Genomic DNA, 17,814 nt, shown 5'->3' with positions numbered 1-17,814 from the left:
GATGTACCTGTGACTGAACCCCAACAACTTAGGGCAAGTTTACCAAGAAACTAAACAGCCAAAAGTTTGGTATGTGGGAGCCAACCCACAAACTACGTCTGGCTCAGTTATACAAGCTCAGTTACCAACCATATTTCAGAGCCCCATAAATCTCGAAAGAGATAAAAGCCACAGTTAGGGCTGGTGGTGAGGTGCCCTACGGCCAAGCGGGCATATCCTGCAGGGCATATGCCAATAGTTTATTTCTCTGAGAAGATGGAAACAAGGGCCACCATCCAGAGACACACAAAAGAATCTCTGAACCGAGCAGCTCTCTGCGAGATGCCTCCGGACTTTAAGCCAGGCCAACTTCACTGGGGAGCCTCAGACAGGGGCAGGCATCATCCCTCCACCTGCCCCTTAAAAACCCCGACAGGCACCAACTTCCAGAACACAATGAAAAGTGCAGGCACACAGGTTCAGTGACAGCAAACTCCAGGCCTCAAGGGATAGGGGATGGGCCGGTCCCTCTCATTGGCCTCCCTCTCCCCGAGGGAAGCTGGAGGTCATGCCCACAAACTGCCCTCGGCTGCCACTTAAGCTCCTTAATGGTCAAAATCCAGATACACAAAGAAACTCTGAACTGAGCAGCTCTCTGCAGAGATTTCTCCACACCTTAATTATCTAAACTTTTAAAATTTGAGGAGCACACAGCCACTCCTCTGGTCTCATGACATCTTATACTATTCATAACAAGCAACACAAGAGAGAGTAGCACTGTAGCACTGTCATCATGTTGCTCATCGATTTGCTCAAGCGGGTACCAGTAATGTCTGCATGGTGAGACTAGTTACTGTTTTTGGCATATCGAATATGCCACGGGTAGCTTGCCAGACTGCTGTGCGGGCGGGATACTCTCAGTAGCTTGCCAGGCTCTCTGAGAGGGACGGAGGAATAGAACCCCAGTTGGCTGTGTGCAAGGCAAATGCCCTACCCGCTGTGCTAGCACTCCAGTCCAACAAAAGACAGTATGGGGGAGATTGTCTGCCATAGAGGCAGGGGTAGGGGTGGGACGAGGGGGTGGATCCTGGGGACATTGGTAGTGGATGGTGGGCACTGGTGGAGGGTTGGGTGTCCTATAATTGTATGACTGAAACTCAAACATGAAAGCTTTGTAACTGTATCTCACAATGATTCAATTTAAAATTTTTTAATTAAATTAAATTAACATTCTGAATAAAAAAATGTATTGTGGAGTGCATGTCAAATTCAATTAGCCTAATCAATGGATGAATAAGTAGCAGTACTCCAACATTTAAAGAAATCTGTGGCACTGTAGCACTGTCATCCCGCTGTTCATTGATTTGCTCGAGCGGGAACTAGTTACGTGTCCATTGTGAGACATGTTACTGTTTTTGGCATATCGAATACGCCAGGCTCTGCCTTGTGGGCAGGATACACTCAGTTGCTTGCCAGGCTCTCCAAGATTGAGAAACAAAAATAAAAAGCCTTAAAAACCTAAGTGAAAATAAATGTCAGAAAAATCAACTTACAGTTTTTCTAATTCAAGAGTCATCATGAGGATGTTTTGGACTGGTCCAAGCAACACTGATGTTGCTCCCATGTCTCTGAGGGAGAAAACACAAGCATGATGTGAATCCAAATGCAGAAGCTTTAGAGTTAAGTAGATGAGATTAATGAAGCATATATTTGATTCTGGCTTCGCTGTAAAGCCAGGTCAACTGTTTACTCTAGACCATAATTCCAGAGAGCTCTTACAGAAATAAGAGATTTCTCTATCATCAAATTAATGACAATTTGGTAGACTAAATAAATTTTCCTTCCTTCCTTCCTTCCTTCCTTCCTTCCTTCCTTCCTTCCTTCCTTCCTTCCTTCCTTCCTTCCTTCCTTCCTTCCTTCCTTCCTTCCTTCCTTCCTTCCTTCCTTCCTTCCTTCCTTCCTTCCTTCCTTCCTTCCTTCCTTCCTTCCTTCCTTCCTTCCTTCCTTCCTTCCTTCCTTCCTGGCAGTACTTGGGAGATATGCTAGGTGCTGTACTTGTGGGTTGCTCTGAATAGAGCTCTGAGAAACACGCATGGCGCCAGAGGTCGAATCCAGGCCTCTAGCATGCAGTGCATGGGCTCCAACCACTCACCTATCTGGTCCTCTTTACTTTCTTTTTTTAAGTAATGTTTACATTATTACTCATTACTTTCTGGAATAAATAATACTTCTACATGTATATTTCTTATCTATATGTACTCAACATTGCTCTTTTCCTCTGTTGGCTGTTACCCATGTACATTCTTTCTTAATCTTTTCCTTTGACAATGAATCTCAATTCAACAATCCAGTGTTAAAATTCAAATTATAACTTTTAAATTCAATGCAAAACACAATCTTTGGCAAAAATGGAGAAAAATAAAGACCGCAAATTATAGCAGAAACCATATGAGCTACAAAACTATTATAATACTTACAGATATTTTAATGCTGGCAATTTAAAAAGATATGAATCTTCAATAGTTGTTAGAGGATTATGACTGAGAATTCTAAAAAATATACAATAAAATTAAAATTATAGACATAATCAGCAACTAGCATTAAAGTTTATATTTATTTTATTAGCATGGAACTAGAAGGTGAAAAAACATTATTTTCTGTCATTATCTATAATCATGCTTAGAATCCATAAAGCATTTTTTTTTTGCTTTTTGGGTCACACCCGGCAATGCATGGGGTTATCCCTGGCTCATGCACTCAGGAATTACTCCTGGTGGTGCTTGGGGACCATATGGGATACTGGGAATTGAATCCAGGTTGGCTGCGTGCAAGGCAAATGCCCTACCCGCTGTGCTATTGCTCCAGCCCCAAACATTCTCCCTTTGGGGAACACTCAAGTCTCTAGATGATAAAGTGAAGAGGGAAGAGGGTGGGAGGGTGGAGAGAAACACAAATGTAGAACAAATTAAAAATATGCTGACAAATTTTTCCAAGTTGAAAACCCTAGGAAGAGAGGCCAAATAATACAGCATGTGGGGTACTTGCCTTGCATGCAGCCCACTTGTGTTCCATTCCTGCCACCTTATATAGGCCCCACAATAAGCCAGGAGTGATCCCTGAGCACAGAGTCAGGAGTAAGCCCTGGGCACCACTGGGTGTGTCTCCCTACCACCCCCAAAGATGAAAGAAAACCCAGAGAGTGATGATGTCTGCAGGAAGTCCTTGCTCTGCAGCAAATATTATTTTTCTTCTTTTTTAAAATTTTATATAGGGCATAAACTCCATATTACTTTTTCAAATTTTTTTTAACTTTACAAGTTAGTCCACAATGTTTGATTACACTGAATATTCAAACACCAATCCCACCACCATTACACCTTCCCTCCACCAAATTCGGGATGTTTCCATCCCAACCCCAATCCCTGTCACAAAACACAAACGAAGTAATATATTTCATATTGTCTGTTATGAAGAACTGCTGAACAGGCTTACAAAAAAAGTGGTCACATAAGAAAGAGTGTGAAGATTGTTCTATTTTGGCAGGAACCATTAAGACATTCTATATTGAAAGTAAAGTGAAATTTATTAGTTACACAGGTGGGGGGGGCTTAGGGTGGGGAGGCTAGGGGCGTGGGGGGGTTTGGGGTGTGAGGGGGCGGGGTGGAGGTATACTGGGATTCTTGGTGGTGGAATATGAGCACTGGTGAAGGGATGGGTATTCGAGCATTGTATAACTGAGATTTAAACCTGAAAACTTTGTAACTTTCCACAATAAAAAATTAAAAAAAAAAAGACATTCTATAGGATATCACTAACAAGTTGTTGAAGTTTGGGTGGTGTGAGCTTTGGTATACATATCTGAAAATATGTATAACTGTATCACTGTCATCTTGTTGCTCATCAATTTGCTCGAGCGGGCACCAGTAACGCCTCCATTGTGAGACTTATTGTTACTGGTTTTTGACATATCAAATACGCCACGGGTAGCTTGCCAGCCTTTGCCATGCGGGTGAGATACTCTCGGTAGCTTGCCAGGCTCTTCTAGAGAGGTGGAGGAATTGAACCTGGGTTGACCGCATGCAAGGCAAATGCCCTACCCACTGTGCTATCATTACACCCCTGAAAATATATATGTATGCATATATACATATATTTCCCTCTATGATTTATTGCCTACAAACTGAACCCCATCAAATGTGGTGTGGTAATTATGGAGAATGGGTAGGGAGTGTTTTATGACGTGTTGTGCTGCCACTTTTGCCGCTGCACAGTCCAGGAATATTTTTGCTCGTATGTGAGGTTCGGCCTGAGCACGTAGGGAGCAGCCTTGAGCATTGCGGCGCTTGGGTTAGGGAGGTTTTCTAAGAGGATCTGGTGGAAGCAGTCTTTTTGCCAGTCATTCTCACAGAGATCTTTGTGCCCTGACCTTTGTCACACTGTATGTGATCACTGGGTCACCTGTCAGTCTCCTGGACTTTCAGCTTCTTGAATGCCAGGGTCACCTTGACTGTCACTGGTCTGACAATATTGGGTAGTTACTAGATACTTCAGAAATAACATTATGGATAGCACTGTAGCACTGTCGTCCCATTGTTCACTGATGTGCTCGAGCAGGCACCAGTAACGTCTCCATTGTGAGACTTGTTTTTACTGTTTTTGGCATATTGAATAAGTCACGGGGAGCTTGCCAGGCTCTGCTGTGCGAACATTATGGATATATTGGTAAAATGAACCAGTTCCTTCCCTCCCTCCCTCAGTTCCTCTCCCTTTTCTTTCTTTGGTTTGTGGGCCACACCCAGGAATGCTCAGGGATTACTCCTGATGGTGCTTAGGGGACCATATGGAATGCCAAGCATGAACCTGGGTCAGCCGCCTGCAAAGCAAGCACCTTTCCTGCTATATTATCACTTCAGTCCCAGAAGCAGTTCATTTTTGACAAAAAATTTTGTTCCAAGATGCTAGAATGAATTTTCTTTTTAAAAATAGGCAAACTTTTTAAAACAAGCAGACAAATACACAGGAGGGGAAAAAAACAAAGAAATTTTCAGTAAACTCTATTCAAGAAACATTAGCATTGGCATACCCTAATATATATACACATTAGCATACCCTAATATATATACACATGTATATTAGAATATATGTGTATATATATACACATATATATATAAAGACAAAGCTAATATCTATTGCCAGATGCCTGGTATCTGTGATCAGCACTTCACATTTAATCGTCACAATAACTTTACTGATAGATATTGTTAGTCTGCTTTACAAATGAGGGAACTGAGCCACAGAGCAGTTATATATAACTTGTCCTAGCCATCAAACTGGTAAAAAGCAGAGCTGGGATTTAAATTCAGTTCAGACTCAAAAGCCTGTTTAACCTGTTGAATGATGAGAAGGGGTTTAAAAGATTGTGTAAGCTTAATTTTCTCAGGGCACTCAATGCAGAAATACCCTTTCAAACCACCTTCCTGGGAGTCCAAGTGACTGTACAATGGGCAGTGTTTGCTCTGGAATTTTTTTTTCTTTAAGAATTTTATTTTATTGAATCACCATGTGGAAAATTACAATGCTTTCAGGCTTAAGTCTCAGTTATACAATGCTGAAACAACCATCCCTTCACCAGTGCCCATATCTCACCACAAAAAAAAACCAACATAGTACACCTCCCATCCTGCCCCCCCTCACCCCCCCACCTTGAAACTGATATAAATTTCACTTTACTTTCTATTTACTTTGGTTACATTCAATATTTCAACACAAACCTCACTATTATTGTTAGGAGTACCCCACTAGAGACAGACCTGTTTTGAAGAGATATGAGGTCTGCGGCAGCGTGGTTTTGGATTGCTGTACTTTAGCAACTAAGTCCAGGGAGATTTCTTCCAGATATTGGATCATTGCAAGCTTGTAAACCCCATCTGTGGTCGTCATAATATGTTGGTCACCGTGCCCTTCGCCCCCGGCAAGGAAGAGGCGAGAGAAATACATTTCCCCTCCTGGGCGGACATGGGGCCGTGGCTTAGTTCTTAGGCTGCAGACATTCTGCGAGGAGCTGCCCATACCGAAAACTTTAGCTGGCGACTGGAGTCACGTCTGGAGATTTTTATTCCCAGCACCCCATATGGTCCCTTGAGCCCTGCCAGGATTGATCCCAGAGCACAGAGCAAAAATCCTTACGTGCTTTATCTTCCCATCTTGGAGAGAATATAACAATTACATTTGGAGACTGAAGAGACAGCTTATATGGCTGCATGCAGGTTTTGCCCAGGTACCATCCCCAGAACTACATGAGCCGCAGATCCCCACCTATTGGCGACCCCTGAGCACGGGAGGTGTATCCCCCAAAGCATGACCTGGTGTAGCACTCCCAAACAAAAACTCTCTATTTCCTTCTTCTAAAGATCTTCCATGAGTAAATATTTAATTAGCTATAGTCATCAAGACTTTAGAGAATTGTAACCGGGCTATTGGTGAATCAGTGAAAAGGATAGAATCTAAAACTTCATTTCCTCTTTCACAAAATTAACAACTGGAATATTTGATAGAATCGTATTTTCAGAATTCTTGAATTTTAGTAAGTGGGTTTATACCAAAAACCCAGGAACATTCAGTTGAGAAAAAAGACAAATTCCTGTAAGAATAGTAAGATGGATATTGCTTTAACTTTTCAGACATTTACTCTCCATTCTGAGGGGAGCTTAAAAAGCATCCACTTCCCCCAGGATCAGTGGGAGCAGAATGCAGCTGGGGTCCCTTCAAAGCTGCATTCTCAAAGAACTGTCAGAATTTTACTTCTCTGGTGAATTTCCATGAGAAAGGCTTGTCTTTGGACTGAGGCACTATTTTACAAGGTGTTGAGGCACTTGCCTTGTACACAACCAAGCCAGATTCCATCCCTATTTTTCCATTTGCCTATTTTTAAAAATATTTCATCCCATAGCTGGTTCCGTGAGCACTGCCAGAGTGAGTCATGTTTTAGGATCCAGGAGCAACCCTTGAGCACCTCCTGATGGAGAAGCTATACATAGCTAAAAGCCTCTCCCTACAGGGAATTTTTGGAAAACAGTCATAGGTAAGTATTTCAACATGGCTGCTCTTTAAGAGGCAATGGATAAAAGCTAAGGCACAAAAGTCAGCCCAACCAAAAGACTTCAAAGGTGAAGCTGAGGAATGAGAGATCCAGAGAGACTTCAAAATGCTCTGACAAATTGCTGGGGAACTGGACCATGAGACACAACGTCTATGTGACTATAGAAAAAAAGACTACTATCATTAATAAACAAATTCCACCAGGTTTTAAGATACAGGAGCAGTATACCTAAATTGGTCATATTTCTAGACACTAGCTAGAAGTAATTAAAGATTAAATTTTTTAAAGTTTCAGATATACGGCTCAGAGATATAGTACAGCGGGTATGGTGTTTGCCTTGCACACAGCTGATCTGGGTGTGATCCCTGGTATCCCATGTGGTCTCCCCAACACTTCAACACTTGAGTGCAAAGCCAGGAGGAAGTCCTGAGTATCACCAAGTGTGGCCCAATAAACAAAATAATTAAAAAATAAATTTAAAAGGTTTCATATATAATGACACAAAATATGAGAAACAGGAGAAGAGATGAACAGGAACTTTTTCAAAGAAGAATACAAATGGCCAAGGACCTAGAGACAGCATAGTGGGTAAGGTGCTTGCTTGGATGCAGCAAACCTGGGTTCAATCCCCAGCATCCCATATGGTCCCCCGAGCAGCATCAAGAGTGATTACTAAGTGCAGAACTGGGAATAAGCCCAAACATCACCTAATATGGCCCAACTCCAAGCCCAAAGGAGATACAAATGACCAAAATGCATATGGCAAAAAATGTTTTATATCACTAATCATCAGAGAAATGAAGATCAAAACAACAGTGAGTTATCATCTAATACCACAGAGACTGGTATCACTGTATCACTGTCATCCCCTTGCTCATCGATTTGCTCAAGCAGGCACCAGTAATGTCTCCATTGTGAGACTTGTTACTGTTTTTGGCATATCGAATATGTTACGGATAGCTTGCCAGGCTCTGCCGTGCGGGTGAGATATTCTCGGTAGCTTGCCAGGCTCTACGAGAGAGGTGGAGAAATCAAAGCCAGGTCGGCCACATGCAACAGAGACTGGTACTCATCAAAAAGAACAACAAGAACTAGTGTTGACAAGGATTTGGGGGAACAGGGCCTCTCATTCACTGCTGGTGAGAATGCTAACTGATCCAACCTTTTAGGAAGACAATATGGACATTCCTCAAAAAAACTAGGAATTAAACTTCCATATGATCCAGAAATTCCACTCTTGTGAATATATCCTAAGGGCCCAAAAGCACAGTGCATAAAAGGCATCTGCACTCCTAGGTTCATTGCAGCAATATATACAACAGCCAAAATATGGCAACAGCCCAAATTCCCACAAACAGATGACTAGATAAAGAAAGTATGGTATATATACACATAATGGAATATTACCCAGTTATAAGAGGAGATAGAGTCATGCAATTTGCTGCAATGTGGATAGATCTGGAGAGTATTGTGTTGAGTGAAATCAGTCAGAGGGAGAGGAACAGACTCAGAACCATCTCTCTCAAACTTTGTAGGGGAACCTCAAATGCCCAATGGCAACAGAAACAAACAGCTGAACTGGTCTTCAGTAGGAAACTTGCCACTGGGGCAGAGATGGGGGTGGGAGATAAGTTAGGGAGAACAGTAGGACAATGAGATGGCTGGACAAAGCGCCTGCTACAGGGGCAAAGGGGGCGGGGGGGGGGGAAGGGGGGAGGCGGGGAGACGGGTGGAAAGTAGTGGACTCTGGTGAAGGGGTTAGTGTTAGAACAATGTATGCCTGCACCTCAATCACAAATATCTTTGTAACTTTGTAATTCACAGGGATTAAAAATAATTTTTTTAAAGGATAAAGGACTGGAGAGAGCATACAGGGGTTAAGGTGCTTGTCTTGCATCCACTGACCCAGGGTTGAATCCCCCACACCCAGATGGTTCCCACCAAGGGACACTCCTGAGTACAGAGAGCCAGGAATGGCCCTGCGTGCTGCTGGGTGTGGTCCCCAAACCCCCAAAACCACACGTAAATTTAAAAATACCTGGGAGACATTAAAGATGGAAATAAATGGAAAGACGCATCCTGACCAGAACCCTATTACTGATAGCATTCATCAAACTGAGCTGTGTTTTTAGTATCATCTTTGTACAAATCTCAGCTTTAATATTATCATCATCATCATTATCATCATCATCATCATCATCATCATCATCATCATTATTATTATTATTATTTTGGAGCTCATGGATACATCCAGCAGTGTTCAGGGCTTATTCCAGGCTCTGTTCAAGGGTCTCTCCTGGAGGCGCTAAAGGACCATCTGTGGTACTGAGGACAAAAAGATTGTCCACATGCAAGGCAAGCGCCCTACCCGCTGTACTATCACTCAGCTCCCAAAGAGGATTTTAAAATATCTATAATAAGCATGAGGAGATAGTTAATGTATCTCCATATTCACCAGGGATATTGGCCTGTAGTTTTCTTTTTTTGTGGTATCTTTGTTTTTGGTATTAGGGAAATATGGGTCTCATAGAAACTGTTTGGGAGAATGTCTGTTTCTCCAATTTCCTGGGAAATCTTGAAAAGAACTGACAGTAGGCCCTCTTTAAAGGTTTGAAATAATTTGCTAGTGAATCCATCTGGACCTGAACTTTTGTTTGGGGGAAGACTTTTGATTACAGTTTCAATTTTCTTGATAGTGATAGGTCTATTCAGGTATTCCACATCTTCTTGGTTCAGTCTTGGGAGAATACAGGAATTCAGGAATTTGTTCATTTCTTCAAAGTCCTCATATTTCATGGCATATAGCCTTTCAAAGTAGTCTCTGATGATCTCTTGAATTTCTTTGGTTTCTGTTTTGATATCCTCGTTTTCATTTCTGATTCAGTTTATTTGGGTCTCTCTCTCTCTCTCTCTCTCTCTCTCTCTCTCTCTCTCTTGTGAGTCTTGCTAGTGGTTTGTCAATCTTCTTTATTTTCTCAAAGAACCAGCTCTTGGTTTCATTATCTTTTGAATTGTTTTTTGGGTTTCCATGTGGTTAATTTCTGCTCTAACTTTTTTTTTTTCGCTTTTTGGGTCACACCTGGCAATGCACAGTGGTTACTCCTGGCTCTGCACTCAGGAATCACCCCTGGCGGTGCTCAGGGGACCATATGGGATGCTGGGAATAGGACCTGGGTCAGCCGCGTGCAAGGCAAACACCCTACCCGCTGTGCTATCACTCCAGCCCCTCTGCTCTAAGTTTTGCTATTTTTTTCCTTCTGCCTGTTTTGGGATCTTTTTACTGGTCCTTTTCTAAGATCTTGAGGTGTGAAGTCAATTATTTATGTAGGCCTTTTCTTCTTTCCTGAGAAATGCATACAGCGCTATAAATTTTCCCCTTAATATGGCTTTCGCTGCATCCCATAGGTTCTGGTAACTCGTGTCTTCATTATCATTTGTTTCCAGTTATCTTTTGATTTCTTCTTTGATTTCCTTCCTGACCCACTTGTTGTTCAACACTGAATTATTTAATTTCCAGGTGTTTGATTTAGTTCTCCGCATCTGTGTGTGATTGACTTCATTCACATCAATCAATCAACATAATTCATCGTATTAACAAAAGAAAAGATAAAACCATATGAGCATATCAATAGATGCAGAGAAAGCATATGACAAGATCCAGCACCCGTTTATGATGAAAACTCTCACCAAAATGGGTTTTTAAAAAACCTTCCTCAATATAGTCAAAGCTATCTACCACAAGCCAATGGCAAGCATTATCCTCAATGGGGAAAAGCTAAGAGCCTTCCCCCTAAGGTCAGGGACAAGACAAGGATGCCCACTCTCAACATTTCTGTTCAATATAGTACTGAAAGTACTTGCAATAGCGATTAGGCAAGAAAAAGATATTAAGGGCATCCAGATAGGAAAGGAAGAAATCAAGCTCTCACTATTTGCAGATGATATGATACTATATTTAGAGAAACCTAAAGCCTCTACCAAGAAACTCCTAGAAACTATTGACTTGTATAGTAAAGTTGCAGGCTATGCGAACAATGAGAGAGAGGAAAGTGGCATAAAAATAGCAATCCCGTTTACAGTCATACCTTAGAAAATCAAGTACCTCAGAATCAGCTTAACTTAGGAGGTAAGGGACCTGTACAAAGAAAATTACAAAACGCTACTTCATGAAATGAAAGAAGACACGAGTAAATGGACACATATCCCCTGCTCATGGATTGGGAGAATTAACATTGTCAAAATGGGAATACTCGCCCAAAGCCCTGTACACATTCAATGAGATCCTCATAAGAATACCTATGAAATTCTTCAAAGAAATGGATCACACACACTCCTGAAATTCATATGAAACAATAAATCCCCTAAAATAGCTACAGTAATTCTTAGGAAAAAGAAGATGGGAGGCATCACCTCCCCCAACCTCAAACTCTACTACAATGCAGTTATAACTAAAACAGCATGGTACTGGAACAAAGGCAGAGCTGCAGATCAATGGAATAGGGTCAAATATCCTGATGCACACCCTCAAATATACGATCATTTAACCTTTAATAAGGGAACAAGAAATGTGAAGTGGAGCAAGGAAAGCCTCTTTAACAAATAATGCTGGCAAAACTGGACAGCAATGTGCAAAACATTGGGCTCAGACATCTACCTAACACCAGCCACAAAAGTCAGATCAAAATGGATTAAAGACCTCAACATCAGACCAGAATTCATTAGGTACATTGAAGACAAGGTTGGCAAAACCCTCCATGACATTGTAGCTAACGGTATCTTCAAAGATGACACCCCACTGACCAAGCAAGTGGAAACGGACATAAACAAATGGAACTATCTTAAACTAAGAAGCTTCTACACCTCAAAACATACAGTGACCAGAATACAAAGACAATCTACAGAGTGAGAAAGGATATTCACCCAATGCCCATCTGATAAGGAATTGATATCAAGGATATTCAAGGTACTTGTTGGACTCTACAAGAAAACACCCAACCCCATAAGAAAATGGGGTGAAGAAATGAACAGAAACTTTCTCAAAGAAGAAATCCGAAGGGCCAAAGGGCACATGAAAAAATGCTCTTTATTATTAATCATCAGGGAGATGCAGATTAAAACAACAATGAGATATCATCTCACACCACAGAGACTTGCCCACGTCCAAAAGAACAAAAGCAACCGGTGTTGGCGCAGGTGTGGCAAGAAAGGGACTCTTCTTCACTGCTGGTGAGAATGCCGACTGGCCCAACCCTTTTGGAAAACACTAAGGATGATCCTCAAAAAGTAGAAATTGAGCTCCCATTTGATCCAACAATACCACTTCTGGGAATATATCACGGAGATACAAAAAGCATAGAAGAAATGACATCTACACTTGTATGTTCATTGCAGCACTGTTTACAATAGCCAGAATTTGGAAAAAACCCAAGTGCCCAAGAACAGATGACTGGTTAACAAAATTTTGTACATCTACACAATGGAATAGTATGCAGCTGTTAGAAAGGATAAAGTCATACAATTTGCATGTATGTGGATCTACATGGAGAGCATCATGCTAAGTGAAATGAGTCAGAAAGAAAGGAACAGACACAGAAAGATTGCACTCATTTGTGAAATATATAGAAACAGAATGGGAGACTTACACCCAAGAATAGTAGAGATAAATACCATGAGGACTGTTCCATGGCTTGGAAGCTGGCCTCACATGTAGGGGGGGAAAGGCAGCTCAGATAGAAAAGGGAACACCAACTATGGGGTGCTTGGAGGGCCCGCTCAGGATAGGAGATGCGTGCTAAAAGTAGACCTCAAACCAAATGATAGCAATTCAATACCTCTATTGAGAGTCACAACACTCATAAGGAGAGAGAGAGCAAAAGGGAATGCCCTGTCACAGAGATGGGGCGGCGTAATGGGGATGGGGTGGGAGTGGTGGGAGAGATACTGAGATCATCGGTGGTGGAGAATAGGCATTGGTGAAGGGATGGTTACTCGATCATTGTATGACTGAAACGTAAGCACAAAAGTTTGTAAGTCTGTAACTATATCCCACGGTGAGTCACTAAAATTTTTTTTAAAATAGAAGATAGTTAATATCTTGCCATTATCAAAACACATATCCAAGTAAGTGTCAGTAAGATGGCTAAAAACAGATAGTAAGTAAGTGTCAGTAAGATGGCTAAAAACAGATAGTAAGTGCAACCGGGGTGATGGAGAAATTGAAATCTTTATGCACTGCTGGTGAAAATATAAAAAGAGGCACTGCAGGAAAGCTTGAAGGTTCCTCAAAAAAGTTAGCCATAGTTACCAAAGACTCAGCAATTTAATACCTGGGTATGTGCCCACAAAAAATGAAAACATGTCTATACAAAAGAAGTGAGTATTCAGTCAAAAAATGGAAAGGGCACCTGAACACCTGCTCTGCATGTCAGTTCTTTCTCTGGCTGACTTCATTCTGCATTTTATAGATAAATGTATGTGCATGCCTAGTTCATCCATTGCCTCTTATACATTCATGAACTTATTTTTATGCTTTATGGAATAAACTGTGGCAAAAGAACTAAGAAGTAAGGCTCAGAAGTAAAACACTTGTCTTGCAGATATAAAGTCTGAGGGTCTATCCCCAGCCCCATAAATAAAGGAGCAACAGTTTCTATCAGTCTTAGAGACCATGACTGAGTTGAGGAGTTCGCTCAAAGTGGCAGAGCAGATGTCTGGCATTTGTGAGGTGCTGAGTTTGACTCCTGGTATCATCAGATCCGTGAGCACCACCATAATTGGTGCCTAGGTCTTTTGGACATTATTGGAGAATCCTATTTTAAAATAAACGAAGGGGCTGGAACAACAGCACAGCAGGTTTGCCTTGCATGCAGCCAATCCAGGTTCGATTCTCAGCATCCCATATGGTTCCTCAGCACCGCCAGGAGTGATTCCTGAGTGCAGAGCCTGGAGGAACCTCTGAGCACTCCTGGGTATGACCCAGAAAGTAAATAAATAAATAGATAGATAACTAAATAAAAACAAAAATAGGGTTCAAACAAGCAAAGAAAGAAGGGCTGGGGTAAATGCCTTGCCTGAAGGGGAGGGGTGGGGCAGGTTCAAGGCACTACATGGCCCCCCTCAACACCCCCTCAAAGACCAGCACCCCATGAGCACTGCAGGGTATAATCCAAAAACAATAAAAAAGACTGATCTCTTTCCCTTCCCTTTCTTTTGGTTACTCGGCCACACCCAGCTGTGCTCAGGGCTGACTCCTGGCTGTGCACAAAGGGGTCAGCCCTGGTGGTGCTCTGGGGAGCACATTCAGTGCTGGGGATTACACATGGGTCAGTGATATGCAAGGCAAGTGCCCTGCCAACTGTACCATCTCTCTGGCCCCAGGCAATATTACTTTCAATGACCTTTTGAAATAGATCTTATCTGGGGACTCCGGCTTGACCCCCTCACTGCAAGCATGCAGCCTCGAATTCGATCCCCTGTGTCACCACATTGGCTGAATGAGATTCCTGGCAGCTCTGGGGTCTGTCTTGCAGCTCTGCCATTCCTCATCCCCGGCAACTGATTTCCAGTTGCACTGCAGTCATTCAGGAGGACGTTAACATCACAAGAAAAGAGGCCCAATCCCTGGCAAGCAACACCAGTAAAAGGTTGTGGAAACACTGTCGAGTATGTTACCCCAGGTTAGAAAAACATTCAAAAGGACACATGAACACACATTCATCGCAGCACTCAGTGTAATAGCTAAGATACGGAATCAACGTAGGTGTCCAACGACAGGTGACTGTTTTGTGAAGATGTGGAATAGATATGCAATGAAATACTATGCAGCTGCAAGAAATGATGAAATCATGTAATTTGCTGCAACCTGGTTGGAACTGGAGGATATCATATTGAGTGAAGTCAGATGAGGATACATACAGGTTGATCTCACTTCTCTGTGGTAGATAGAATAATTGGATGAGGGAGCTGAACCAAATCTGGGTGGTGCTCAGGTGTGACCCCTACAGTGCTCTGGCAGCACTACTAAGTTGAAACAGAGAATATCCCCTTATAAAGATGGGAAGGAAAAGACGCACTTGGGAGACCAGAGTAGTTGCTGAATGTGACCAACTCCTCAACTTCCCAAATTATTACAAAGAATCCAGTCACCCCTAAACCATTCCAAGGTCCTCAGCAGTCTTCCTCTTTAAGGTAGAAGCTTTTGAACGATAAGAAGCTGCTGCCAGGATTTCAGTACATACCCCAAAGTGATAACAATGCCTTAGAGTAAGCTCTCGTGTGGACACTCATCTAAAGACAGGCCATTATGCTATGTGGCTGGGAGAGCGTGAGGGCTTCGCTGTGACCACAGCTCCGTCTGCCTTCACAGTGCAGCTCCCCACCTCACTGACAATCTCCACAGTAGGGTCAAGCGGTCAGTAGGAACAAGGTTTGGGTTTCCTTTGTTCCCTCTTAGTACTTATGTCTTGGCAAAATACTGATGTTCCACAAACAAGCCAGAGTGTCCACTGCTCTGAGTAAGGCATCGCCTTTCTACTTTGTCAAGTCTGCAGTTGCTACAATTATGGAACTTGTAACCTTAGAACTGATGAAAAGACTAAAAGAATTTTTTAAACAAGCCATCAGTGTAGACCTGTGTAGGTGAACGAAGAAACACTTGAAAGTCAGAAGGGAAAAAAAGGATGCTTGGGGCTGGAGCAATTGTACAGCAGGTAGGGTGTTTGCCTTACACACGGCTGACCCGTGTTTGATCCCCCATCCCATATGTAATTCCTGAGAGGAGAGCCAGGAACAACCCCTGAGCATGGCGGTGTGGCCCCAAAACAAAAAGGAAACAAAAAGATACTAAACGTTTAGGATTAGCAAACGCTGTTGGATTTCCATAACATATGTCATTCCTGATTTCATCTGTAAGAGATGTGATTAGCTCCCTTTCAAAAACAATGGCATCTAAAAAAAAACAAACAAAAACAATGGCACCTTACTAATATTTTGGCAATTTATGGAAAATTTATTAATTTACATTTGCAAATAATTATGTCATATTGTAGGTGACCTGTTACTCATTCAACTGATAATGTGTTCGCCATTCAGTGTTTATTAATATTATAGATGTTTCATTCAAAAAACTCACTGAGTGATAATTACCTGGAACCCAGGAAGAATCAAGGTTTTGTGGACCCTAAATTTCATCTAGTTTATTAAAATCCTGTTTAACAAAATAAATGCAATGCAAAATCATGAATAAAAAATCGCTGGGATCTTCCCCGAGATCCTGCAAGTAAGGTTTGGAGTTCAGCTTCCTTTAATTCCTTATCAATTCACCTCAGCTGGGCCTTTTTGTTTTGTTTGTGCTTAGGTTTGGGTTACACCTGGCATGCCCTCAGCTGACTGAGTTCTTCTGGCTCTCACCTCGACCTTTCCCCAGATATATTTAATGCAGGGAGTAAATTATGATCAACGCAGACTCTAATCAACCCAGTCATTTGTCAGATAGGTAATAAAATGAGCTAACTGAATGACCAGCATCCCTTGCCTTTGGAAAGAGATGTAACATTATTTTCCCTTGTTTTTCGGCCACACATAGCAGGGTGCTCAGGGATTACTCCTGGTTGTGCTCAGGGAGAGCATGTGGGTGCTGAGACTTGAACCCAGATCAGCCATGTGCAAGACAAGTCATGCACCCACTGTACTTGTGCTCCAGACACAGAGTTTTGATCACGCAGGCAACTTGTACCTGAAAGGAATGAGCTAGGTCATTTAGAAAGATTGGGCCCCAAAGAAAGGAGCCCATCCCCCAGCACATTTGGGCTCCCACACTTTTGTTGCTGGGGTGGGTAGTGCCATACTTGGGCACTCCATGAGTGCTGGGGAACCATGTCGTGCAGGGGCTTAACCCTGGGGCTCCAGCACCTAAAGAGTGCGCTATCTCCCCAGACTCCATGACAATCTGTTGAGGTGACTGAATTACTCTTAGGAGCTAGTTCTATTTAAATCACATGACAGGGATGATCATTTCTTTCCAGGTATCTATGATTCTTTCATTACCTTTTTCTCTCATTTGAGAGTAAAATTTCAACATATGCAATTCAAATAAATCGTCACCTTCTCCATTATAAATTTGTTGGGTTTTCTTCTCATTGTTTGGGGACCACATTTGGAGGTGTGAATGGGAGTGACTGCTGGCAATGCAAAGCTCAGGCTCCAGCTCTCTGAGCTGTCTCCTCAACCTCATTCATGAGTTGTTCTCAGTACACCACCCACCATTATCTCCATGTCGCCCCACTATCTTGTTACCCTGCTGTCTGGACTAGCAGTAGGGCTCTCATGTTTTCCCACCAGCATGTCTTCTTTCTTCCAGTGTTCAAGGTTCTTGGTGACAAACACCCTGCTCGATTCTTCTGTAAAGATAGGCCTGACACTCAGAAGGAATGGCACTCTGTGAATGTTCTTGAATGTCTTAATTTTTATAAAGTATGATGCCATTCCACCCCGCCCCCGCTGTCTCCTACAAAACTATACCAAAACTGAGGTTCTTACGGTGCTTGATATAATAAAATGCTTAGTAAAAATGTGGCATTAGAGGCACTGAGGTGACAATAATCTCTAAGCCTGCTCCTTACTAAACTGGACTTCAGGGTTCTTTTTTGCCATTGTCAGTAAATTAAGGAGGTGAAGGGGAGCTGCTACAGGTGGGCACCTGCAGGAACTGTGACCCCGGCCCAGACACACTCCAACCC

General features: G+C 42.3%; 1 protein-coding gene across 1 annotated transcript in view; it reads right to left on the bottom strand.

The window, feature by feature from the left end:
- Positions 1 to 17,814, bottom strand: part of LOC129406562 (leucine-rich repeat-containing protein 37A2-like) — a 49,874-nt gene that overhangs the window by 16,526 nt on the left and 15,534 nt on the right. The window contains exons 8-9 of the mRNA XM_055144727.1: positions 2,457 to 2,528; positions 1,533 to 1,607 (exon numbers count right to left, since the gene is read on the bottom strand). Of these exons, the coding sequence (XP_055000702.1) occupies positions 1,533 to 1,607; positions 2,457 to 2,528 (147 nt within the window). The remainder of the gene's footprint in view (positions 1 to 1,532; positions 1,608 to 2,456; positions 2,529 to 17,814) is intronic.

The sequence above is a fragment of the Sorex araneus genome, chromosome 7 (genome assembly GCF_027595985.1).
Source record: "Sorex araneus isolate mSorAra2 chromosome 7, mSorAra2.pri, whole genome shotgun sequence".
Classification (NCBI taxonomy): Eukaryota; Metazoa; Chordata; class Mammalia; order Eulipotyphla; family Soricidae; genus Sorex; species Sorex araneus.
Note: the sequence above shows the minus strand (reverse complement) of the source record. Positions and strands in the feature narration are given on the sequence as shown.